General features: G+C 37.3%; 1 protein-coding gene across 14 annotated transcripts in view; it reads right to left on the bottom strand.

Annotated features, from left to right (window-relative positions):
* Window positions 1-633: 633 nt before the first annotated feature.
* NEBL (nebulette) overlaps window positions 634-11,865 on the bottom strand; it is a 350,953-nt gene continuing 339,721 nt past the window's right edge. For 12 of the 14 annotated variants that reach the window (XM_035721807.1, XM_027594782.2, XM_027594770.2 and 9 more), the window contains 2 exons: window positions 7,852-7,958; window positions 634-5,995 (listed from right to left, as the gene is read on the bottom strand). In XM_035721807.1, the coding sequence (XP_035577700.1) occupies window positions 5,819-5,995; window positions 7,852-7,958 (284 nt within the window). In that variant the 3' untranslated portion in view covers window positions 634-5,818. The remainder of the gene's footprint in view (window positions 5,996-7,851; window positions 7,959-11,865) is intronic. The other 2 variants (XM_027594769.2, XM_027594780.2) reach the window with 2 other exon arrangements.

The following is an 11,865-nucleotide window of genomic DNA, read 5'->3' as shown; positions in this document are numbered from 1 at the left end:
AAATTAAAAAAAAATAAATGTGTCATCCATACCTTTCATCAGTTTACAATTGGGAAGGTTTATGCACCATCAAAGAGGAACTTCTACAGAATAATATAGTAAGGCTAAGATCCTCGTCTCAATAGATTTATAGTAGGGTAAAAATAGGGACTAACTTACTTTTTCCAACTCTGCGAAAATTAGGGGAATAAAAGCACTTATGCTCTATGGTAAATGAGCTGTTCTTAGCTGAGAAATCAGAGCATCTCCCCGTTTCATGTACTCAGTTTGTGTATTTTCTATTCTTTGCTTCAAGCTGTTTCTTTCATCTCACTACTACAAGAAAATTAAAATTCTACTATTGGGAACATATGAGGAATTTAATCTTGAAAGAAGTGAACTACAATGCTGTATTATCGTAGTACTCTGATATACAATCAGAAAGATACTGAGCTTGAAAACCATAATATTATTATCATTTAAAACTAAGTTTATTTGGAGGAGGAAGACACATTTTGAATGACTCACTAATGGAAGTACACCGAAGACAGCAGAGGTCTCCAATGTGATTTAATGTGAGTTTTCATGATAAACCTCATCCCCGGGACACCATCAACTCCAAGAAACCAAGGTGAGAACCAAGACATAGAATCATTTTGTTATATCCTGCATTTATTTAAGCAAACCAAATGTGTAGAGATAGGAAAATTAGAGCGTTATAATGTTTTACAAATACAGAAAGAAGACACGGAATAATAATACCCTGAAGAGAGTGCATCCGAACACAGCTCTATCACAGGAGAACACGTCAGTGACCACATTGAAGCCACGGCCGACACGTCCAGCTGCCATTCTTGTTCTGACATCGTTCAAGTAGATTTAATAGATAACTCGGCGATTTGCTTTTAAACAAATAATAGTACTAATGATTATAGTAGCCTTGAAGGGTTCGTGAGTGACTATACTATACATACATGATGCTAGGCTTAATGTTTATTTCAATGCCGCTGTACATTATGCAGGGGGGAAATAATGTCATATTACACAATTACTGTGACATCCACTAAAATGTGAACTAGTTTGCATAGGTTAGTCCTTTGGGCAGCACGATGTTGCTCTAGTCCACCAAGGCTTAAAGATTCACAGTGTAGAGGAAAGAAAACATGAATTAAAGCATTTCTACTAAAATATATTTTAATAGCTGGTGTTAATTTGCATAACAAAAGCCAAATTATATTAATAACATTGTATCATTCTATAAGCCCATTCATTTTAAAAACATTAAGTGTTTCCATTAAAACTGTATGCTCTCAAAGTTAGTACAGTCTTGCAAGTTCATCATCAACCACAATCCTACATTTTTGAAGCAGACAGAAGCCAAGCTGTGCAATGATTCAATTTTGTATTCTTAGCACAGGTCAAAGGCCAACGTTTCCACACCAAACCCACAACACACTTGGTGCCACTTCTAAATGCTCAGCCACTCATTGTATGGACACTGAAGAATGGGACTAGGGTACAGTTTTCTCTTGTCCTTCAAAGTCAATCATTCTTAACAGCAACTGGATTACCAAGAAGTAGATAATATGCCAACGGGATACCATGTATCAAACGCAAAAAGCATATGGAATTCCATGAATATACGGAAGTAATCTGGACAACCGGAGAGAAATCTGCCTTGGGGATCCTTCCAGGCTGGTGGATTCCAGTAGTCTAAGCATCATGAAATGATGGCCACAGAAACATCATACAGTAATTGACAGTCTGGAAAGGACCCTAATGGGCATGGAATACTTCAGAAAGAGACTTTCCTTTTAGCATTCTTAACTTACTTTACATAGCTTCTTACTTAACTGAAGTTTTCTCTCCTCTGTGTCTCGTTACCCAAAACACCCACCCTCTAGCCGCTTTTAGATTATCAGAAGCAAATATAGCTAAGGTATAATGAAATTTATGAAGTGAATTTCATCTTGTGTAATGAATTCAGCCTCATAACATAATTCTTCTATCTTACAATAGGTATTTTAAGTCTCAAACCTAAAGTTAATGTTTATGCATCCTGACTATATATAAATCCACAAAGAACTTTTCAGAAATAGATGGGAAAGGTCAGTATTTTCCAAAGTTCTACATCTTTAGAGGTAAAAATACAATCAGCTATCACCTTTCATATCTGTCAGGAGTATCTCACTTCCCCACCACAAAAATACCAATCATGTATAATAAAATATTACTATAGAATAGATAAGAAGCTTGTTTGCTTGGTTTTCTTTCCAAGACCATCATGGATAAACAAGGGTAATCAAAAAGGCACCTTTTTTAAAATATATTTATATTATAATTTTGGTATAAACTATATCCACTTTATATAGGGATGCGCTATTTAAGGATCACACCCATTTTCTTTATCTTTTCATTAAAAACATTTCACCGGAGGTGAACACACCTGAAAAAGAGATGCACCTCTTGAACTTCACTGTTCTAGTAAAGTCTGTTTCCCCACCTCCCAGACTGTTGTCAAGCTCAACCAGGAGAGGACAGGGAGGAAAGACTGTGGTCAACCTGCCCAAACTGCATCTTCATCATCTTCAAGCAATGAACTTTAGAGATGAAGAAGGGCTGGTCTAATCTCAACCATGTTCATACAAGGTGCCCATAGAAATTGTGCTTGCAAATTCCCGTGTGGTATCTGGAGGTCGGGAAGCCTGGGGAGAGGCAGGGATGGCGTGGGGATCTGACAACCAGATAGATATTTCACACTGGCTACACTGCAGGTGTCTAAACAAGAATAAGAAGACGTGAAGAACTCATTTTGCCACGTTAGAAATAGAAAGCTTTCCTTAGAGCACGAGAATTAGTAAAAACATTGACTACAAAAACTTACAACAAAAGTCACCTATTCTGCTGCTCTGTTTCTCTCTCAAGAGATGATCCACATACGGTTTTATTTTCGGAAACTTGTAAAAACGTATCAACCTGCTCCATGTGCTTTTATCCAGCCTGAGAACGCATCAGGTTCAGAGAATCAGGTGCATGTTCTCTGTGCTTGGACATTTCAGTCTTTAGCTTGATTTCTAAAAAACAGATTTTTTATTTACACCCTTCTTTAGCCGTTAGTGTTACTTATGTATGAGATGCATGTTGCCAAATTGAGGGGAGGAGGGGCATGTGCAAAGTGGAAAAAGTGTTCAAGAACATAGTTTTGAAAAATGATGCTGTAAAAATAGCACTTTGGTATTATACATCTATGTTTCCAATATTTCTGCTGAGATGCTCAATATCCTGACAAGCTTTAGGAAGAGTGGCAACACTACCCAGTTATGGCGTCAGGAGCATGTGACATCATGTTCTCCCTCAGTCTTTATTATAAAATAACTGCTCTCTGGTTAAATTCTGAGCAGACCTTAATTCCTAGAGGCTGGAAGCAGAAACATCTCACTATGCAAACATTATGCTAAGCTTAAAATTTTAGAATTATTCCCCTAGTAATTATTGACTTCTACATTCCATGAAACTGATTTTGAAATTAGTGGATGAGAAAGACAATGGAACAACCAGCTGCTACTTTATGGGACTTTTCCCCGATAAAAAGTATCATTTCAAATCCGTTCCCTTTGAGCTTCCTATTTCTCAAAAATTGTACCTGTCCTACATTTAGTCTGCAAATTTAATCAACAACTACTCTTATTCATAATCACAAAAAAAGTGGTCTGGGTGAAAAATATTTACTTAATGATATAATAAAATTGAGCAAGCTTATTGCCCCAGTTTTAATGCACAGAATTTTTTTTTTTTTTTGCAAGAATGTCACAAGTTCAGCTTGTCTTTGTTGGTTTGTGTACAAGACATCAAAATGGATAGGGGGTTAATTTAATCATAACTGGCCATTTCAGTACTAGAAAATCAGTCCAGCTGGGTATGTAGGAATCTGTAAAAAAAAACAAAAAACAAAAAACTCTCTAGTTTTGTACCTGAATTTCTCTCATCTCTTTTTATGTGAGTGTCCTGTAGATGCAGCCTGAGCGTAATAAAGCTTATTTGTTCTTTGAGCCAGATAAAATGAAACTCTAGATTTTCAAAAAGTAGGTGCTAACTTTTCAAAAGTGTAAATGGGTTAGCATTTGTTTCTGGACTCCTAAACACTTCCGTAAAAGGTATTTTACAGGATATTTTGTTAATTTCTTTGCCTATATTACATAAGGGAGATAACCCCAAGATCTATACATTTTATCACATTTTTGTAACTTTGCTTTTGAAGCTTCATCACAATTCCAGAGTCAGGCCCTACACAAATGCTACCCTGCTGAGGTCCAAATACATCAGGAAAACACAGAGTCGCTGATGGATGTTAATTTCTCCAGTGACCTTGACTATGAACTACCGGCCAATCGTCTTGACCCGCCAGCAAGGGCTGCAGCATAGTGGTGAATCCAGGAAGTGCCTGCAGGGTTCTCGCATTCGAAATTCAAGATAGGACGACAATTTCTTTTGGGGAACAACCTGTTGGGCCTAGACCTAAAATCTCTGCTGGCATTTTCAGCCTCCCACCCCTCCCCTCCACAATATGGTTTAGAAAGTAAAAACCAGAAGAAAGTAGAAAAGAAGTCTTTTCATTAACTGGTTTCAGTGGCTAGATTTCCAGTACCGGATGTGAATAGCATTTTCCGAAATTTAAAACAAAACAAAACAAAACAAAACAAAACAAAACAACGATTATCTCTATGCGGAGGGGTGACATTTTGTTCACTGGATGTCTCTCGCACACTTTGTAGTCACTGGCTCCTATTAAGTTTTCTTTACCTTTAAATCGACAGCGGCATTAAGTTAATGAAAGCTGCTCGGTAAACACCTAAATCACTTATTTGCTAGAGTAGACATCTATTTCCTAAAGGTGTAAATCCTTCACAACTAGAATGCAAGGCAGCAGGAGAATCTCAAGCAACTTTTCCAAATATGTTTTTCTGATGAGCTGGCGACTAGAGGGAAGGGCCGTTAGGTTATCAGCCGCACGTTTTGCTTTAATAATAGGCAGTGCGGCTTCCTATGGTGCAGAAGCTTGAACCTACGTGACATGCAACAGGGTAAAAGCGCTTAGGGAAATAATAGAGATGACCTTAAACTTTGCCCTTTGCAGAGTAGCTGTGACGTTATTTGGTCCTGACATTCTATGGAGTCAAGCATAGACTTGGGCCCACAGAATGTAAACGGACAGTAGGATACACCTTGGTACCAATGAGAAATAAAGAGACCCAAGTCAGCCTAGGGAACAAGGAAATGTCTTTGTTCGGGAGAAGTTTCTAGGTCCCGAAGGCCACCAGTCAATGTAATTTTAACCAAACTGTCATTCTGCCATTTCTGACATTTATTACATTAGGCAATTATCACTTGAATTGGAAATTCCCTAATGACTCAAAAGCTAAATGGTCTTTAAATTATTGGCTGTGTTAAGGAATTAAGAGAATTGGCTTCTGGTGATTCCAAAGCGACAGCTAAGAAGTTTCATAGACTTGTTACATTTAAGGGACGATCAACATCTCTATTAAAGTCTACAAAAATACATTTCCCAGAAGTGTTTGATAGCCAATCAAAAGAAACCATTAACCCAATTAGCAGCACCGGGCCTCCAGACCTACAGATTTTGTGCACAGGAACCACTGAAAATGTAGCTGTCCTGAGCCCGGAAGTCATTCCTTCTTCCTGGTACCTGTGTGTCTCATTGTCAAAGTAAAGACAGATTATTGTAAAATAACTGCCAGGTTGTCTTAAAAGTATCTTCTATCTTTTAAAAAGATTGGGTTTAGTATACATTAGAATAAAGCTCAAAGACAAGGAGAAATAACTAATTAACAAACTCAATGTAGTTGGCTGGGAGCATCCCTGTTTTCCCAGTTCTCTGCACCGTGCCGTACATCCAGCCGTCATCAATGGGCTGCACGTTGACGATGTAGTCACCGTCCCTGAAGGAGACCTCGTCTTCGTCCTGGGCACTGTAGTCATACATGGCTCGGTAGGTCCTCTGAGAAAGGAAAGAGGGGGGGGGTCACACAATGGATACAAAATAATACAGCCACAAGTGCCAATCACGACAAACCAACTCACATATAATAAAGGAACCAGAAGGAATGTTCCCAAGTGTATTTATTTCTGGAGACTGGCCAAGAGAGCCTAGCATCTATCCTGGTTGCGTCCATCTCAAGTTTACCACGCTAGCAGAAAGGGTAATGTTTGGGGGGCCCAGAATGGGGCTCGAGGAAGCCTCTAGATATGGTAACTGGCCTATGAAAAAGTAAGCTTTGAAGCAGTAAAACCAACTTCCCCCAGCTCCAGATAACCCCAGAGACCTTAGATTATGTAGATTTTCCCCTATTCCACATTCTTCAGAGAACAAAAACTGCCCTAGGGACAGATGGAGCCAAGTCACCGCCAAGTCACTGCCTTGGCCCCCCTGACAGAGGAAATGAATTTTTCTTAGGATCAAAGAATTTTTGTTTCCTCTTAAAAATATATTTAAAAAAGAAAAATATATAATATACTTATTTTGTAGGTTTCTGAATCAGTGATAGACATTTAGTATGTAAATGTCTGACTATTGAGGGACACATAACTGAATCCTTGTTATAATGAGGAAATTATTCACTTCCTAACTTCAAACTATGTTACAAAGCTGTGGTAATTAAAACACTCTGGTAGCGACATAAAAACATAGATCAATGAAACAGAACAGAGACCCCAGCAATAAACCCATGTATATATGGTCAATTAATTTAGGATGAAGGAGCCAAGAACACACAGTGGGGAAAGGACAGTCTCTTCAATAAATGGTGCTGGGAAAACTGGACAGCTGCATGCAAAAAAGTGAAACTGGACCACTTTCTTACCCCATACACAAAAATTAACCCAAAATACATTAAGGACTTGAATGTTAGACCTAAAAAGATAAAACTCCTAGAAAAACACATAGGCGGTAAGCTCCCCAACAATGGTCTTGGAAATGATTATTTGGATTTGACACCAAAAGCAAAAATATACACGTGCAACCACATCGAACTGAAAAGCTTCTGTGCAGCAAAGACAACCATCAACAAAAAGAACCTACCAACTGGGAGAAGATATTTGCACATCATGTGTCCAACAAGGGGTTCATATCCAGAATATAAGTTGAGTTTTACCATATTTGTTTTCATTAAAGACCAAGAATTCAGTTAATATTAACATCAGTCTCAAAATTAAGAGAATTCACAGGTTAAGGAAACTGGCAGATGCAAAAAGAACTTTAGAGCAGTTAAAAAGAACTTCCAACTGCTTAGAAGGACCACCTCTTTCTCAGGGCTCAGGCTAAGGCTTCTGTGTCAGACAGAAGCTTGGAGAAATAATTTTGCTTGAGATGCCCATCCAACCTCGAGCACTGCTTCCAAACTTCACACTTAATTAATGAATCTGTAAGCACTTCAAGATTTCTAATAGGAGGATTCAAAGACTTACGTTGGCCATGTCATTTGGAGGTTAATGGCCATTTTGATTACTGTCAAAATTAACTGGTTACTGTGACCAGATATTTGTACTTTTTTAGACCTGAATGAAGATCACAGTTGGCTAAGACCGATCATGAAGTAACAACTAGGATATTGTTCTGAGACAGTCGTTTTGTATGTTTGACTCTTTACATGTTTTCACAGCATGCCTTCCTTTCTCAGTGGTTTACCTCTCTAAGTCTTCTGCTTTCTTCGAAAGTGTACAAAGAATAAAATGGTGTCATTTATCCTTTCTGCGAAAATGGACACTATTCAATGCAAGTCTATTCCACTTTTATTTCTATTTTGGAGATAAAATGGGAAGAGCAGGGAAGAGGAAACATTTCAAACTGATACTTACTAGATTTGGTGAGTGCTGCATTGACCTCATGGATGAGAGGCTGGTCTGGTGCATGTACCCATAGCCTTGGGAATGGCTTTGCTGGTAGGCTCCGGGAAGAACTGGCGCTGTACATGAACATACACACACAGAGTCCTCAAAGCAAGCCTCAAAATACCCCTCCCGAGCCCCCAAGGGACTTCATGCTCTGTTACACTCTTCTGAAACAAAATGCCATGTTCAGTGCCATGTAAAATCTGGGTAGTGGTGTTATAAGTGATCTAGATTAGTATAAATTTCAGCAATTAAGGACATATATAGGGAATCAGTTTAACATGCAGTTAAAATATATTAGAAATACTTGCATTACTCTACTGCAGAGGCTCTGTTCAAACAACACAAGTACAAAACAAAAATTTCCCATCGCCTTTTAACAAAATCCCATTTTTACTCAGCTATGTAATCCCCTTGGACATTTTCCAAAATAAAAATAAGAATTTTTTTAAAAATTGAAGTGGATCATCAAACCAATGACAGAGTATAAATGTTTTCACAGAATACTCATATAACAGATGCTCTCAATATTTCAACACATATAGCTAAACATTACCTTTACAAAAATGGTAAATATAGCATATGGTTAGCAACGTATGTTTGTTTAGCAGTTAATAATGAGTCTATACCCCAAAAGAAAACTTTATTTAAAATATATAAATTCTCCATTTTACCTTGGCTGTAAGTCAAAGCTAAATAAGTCATCTGAATATGTTACAAAAGCCTAACAAACCAAACCATGTAAAGAAGTTCATAAACATCTTTCTACATCAAAAAAAAAAAAAAAGAAAATAGTCTCAAAATAGCATTCACTCATTTTGTGCTGTTCTCACCACTAATTATGACAATCAAAAGAACATAGTTCCTGTTTTGAAGAACACTGAATTCTAGAGAAACCAACACAGAGACTAGATAAAAACCCCCAAAAATCAGTAGATGTATGTTTGACTCTGTGTTTCTCTCAAAGTATATATAAGTACTTATAACCAGAAGCAAGGAGCTGGCTATAAGTGAGAGGATTTTAGTAGCACACCCTCCACTGGGTTTTGAATAATCATATGATACATTAGTAAAACTTGTATGATATAATTACTATAAAAATCCACAATAGTTTACCAATGTTGTTCAATCAGGTTGAGTCTGTAATTAATCTAAGTTGATTTATTTAGGACAGTTTTCATAATAAAAGAATAAAACAGATATAATTCTTGGGTGCTATGAATAATTACTATTTTATAAGTGGTATGTTCATTCTAATGATATATGAGAACATCAAATTTAAAGAAGTTTAATCATCAGAAAATTACAAATCATAAATGTGTTCTCCAGATGATAATGATATTAGGTTGAATGGGAATTTTTTTAAAGTTCTTGAATTAATTCATATTGCAATGTTGTTAGAAATCGTGTTTATTTAATGTCTAGGTGCGGCATCAAAAAGAAACCACCGAGTTCTTAACTTGGACTGTGGTACATTCTAAAGTTATTAAAGCGCTAAACATCAAATACTTCAGAAAATAGCACTGTTTAACATTATCAACTCAATTTAAATATTTAATGTCAAGAGATGTCAAGAATATTGTCAAAATTCACTCATGAAGAAAAAATAATGAAATCGCTAAAAATATCTAAGCCCACTTAATTAGCTGAGGAACCAGAGCCATTGCTATGTGTTGGAAGCATGGACCATTCATTTCTTCCCTCCCTCAATTCTCAGCAAATATTGACTGAGTGAGTTAATGTGTGCACAGGGCTTACGGCATCGCCTGTCACTTAGTAAGCCTCCATAAATCTTAACAACTATCACCGTCCACTATGTTCAAGGCATGCCAGGCATCAAAGGAGAGGGGTGACAAAAACGATTGCCCTCCTCGAGCAATAATGGCCCAGACATCTGTCCTTTCCCCAGCTGAAGAAATGGCTCTGAATACTCAGGGCATTTCCAGTTAAATATGTAAGTCAAGGACTCCAATTACACACCCAGAATGGCGGGCCTGAACTGGTTTTTAGCCACATAAACAAGTCATTGCTTCATTAATTATTATTTTAATCTATTTATAAATTCTAAAGGTTAATTTAAAAACCCCACAAACCTAACTAAAATTTAAAAAAAGTAAACTTTTAATCCTTTGTTACACTATCAAACTGTGACTTTCACATTTTGATGCACAGAGCTAAGCACGGTCATCTTAAAATATTTGGGGGGAAAACTATCAGGAAAAGACAATGATGAAAAATATTTTTAAACATGCTATCTCATATGCCGTGATGTGTCTGTGTGTACATAGTTTGTACATCATCATCCTAGTACTGACAATTCGAGAATGTTGTTGAGTAGTGTTCTCTAATTTTGGCTGTTAGAAACCAAGTAGATCCACACCTGTTCAACTGCTCAAACCTGACCTTCAAAGAGAACCTACAGATACTGTCAAATACAGCAGGAAAAGAAAGTGATTTGTATTTGTCCTAAATCTGTGTAGGTTGGAGAGAGCAGGGAAGAGTTTAGAAGGAGGAACCGTGGGGTAAATATAATCTCTCTCATTCTTACAGTATCTTCTCATGCCTTTATTTCCATTTCTCTCTCCAGCTGCATTACTTAATGCACGTTCCTTCAGGGCTATCAAACTTTGTTATCTACCTTGTACCTGATATAATAAAAGAGTTTTTAGGAAGCTCCTATTAGAGCTATGAAAAACATAACTAAGAGCCCAGAGGAATCAACTTACTAAAAGCAAATGCCAATTTAAAAGGAGGCAGACATTGCTTTTTTTTTATTGTTTTGCTACATGATTTCTTTTTTATGAAGCATAGGCAAAATAAGCAACAGGAAGTTTAGAACAATGCCTTCAGAAATTGGGTCTATTAAGAATTTGGATGAAAGACAGCTATTCCATGTGAGTATGCCATTTCTTCCGTGAAAATATGGAACTCAAAAAGTTTTGCAAAAGCAAGATGTTAAGCTAATTTTGCAACAAACAAAGACTTCTTATCAGAGAAAAACACATTGTGCCCTCTTCCTTAAAACAGTGGTCAGATTCCACCAGCACTGACACAGATGGATGATGGTTCCATGATGGTCTTCCCACACCAGAGTCCTGAGGTTGAGAGTTTTTATTGCAGTAGCATAAAAGCCATAAAACAATAGCTTTAGGGGCCCCTGGGTGGCTCAGTCAGTTAAGCGTCTGACTCTCGGTTTCAGCTAAGGTCATGGTCTTGTCATGGTCATGAGATAGGGTTCCACACTGGGCTCCATGCTGAGTTTGAAGCCTATTTGAGATTCTCTCTCCTCTCCCTCTGCCCTCCCCACTCCCTGCTCATGTGTGCTTTCCCACTCTCTCTCCAAAAAAAATTAAAAAAAAAAAAACCAAACAACACAATAGCTTTCATTATCCTAAAGCAACAACAAAACACACAAGTGTGACTCAACTTTCATTTCACATTGGGAAGATTTATTGACTAGAGATCTGAAAGCTCACTAAAGCTCTAAGGATTTCAGGCTCTATTTGGAATGTCCCATAGTATTTATGAAACCAAAATCTCTTTTAGTGAACAACAAAGTTCTTCCACAAACAGCCAATACTAATATTTTCTATTTAATGCTTCTCCTTACAAAGAAAGGAGATAAAACCAAGAAAAAGAAGTAAATAGACACGAAGATCATAAAACAGAAGGTGAACATGGAAGATAAAACATTTTTTTGGAGGCTTCATAAATCTGAAACTGGAAAAGTAAGGAAATATGTGTAAACATGCGCAGTAGAGTAAATGAACCAAAGATATGCACCCACAATCATAAAAAGAGAAAAATCCTCAAAAAGAAGCCAGCCCACTGTGGGGGATGACCATGGAGTAGGTAGAAGAAGAGGAGGATTACGGAAGTGTCATTGGTGTGCACAGTGCATCCCATGTAGTTGTCAGAAAAACTCTCTAAAATAGGTATCATTCCCACTTTAGAGAATAAAATACAGAGGCTGGGAGATTA

Source organism: Zalophus californianus, chromosome 9 (genome assembly GCF_009762305.2).
Source record: "Zalophus californianus isolate mZalCal1 chromosome 9, mZalCal1.pri.v2, whole genome shotgun sequence".
NCBI classification, from domain to species: Eukaryota; Metazoa; Chordata; class Mammalia; order Carnivora; family Otariidae; genus Zalophus; species Zalophus californianus.
This window is presented reverse-complemented; position numbering and strand designations above follow the sequence as displayed.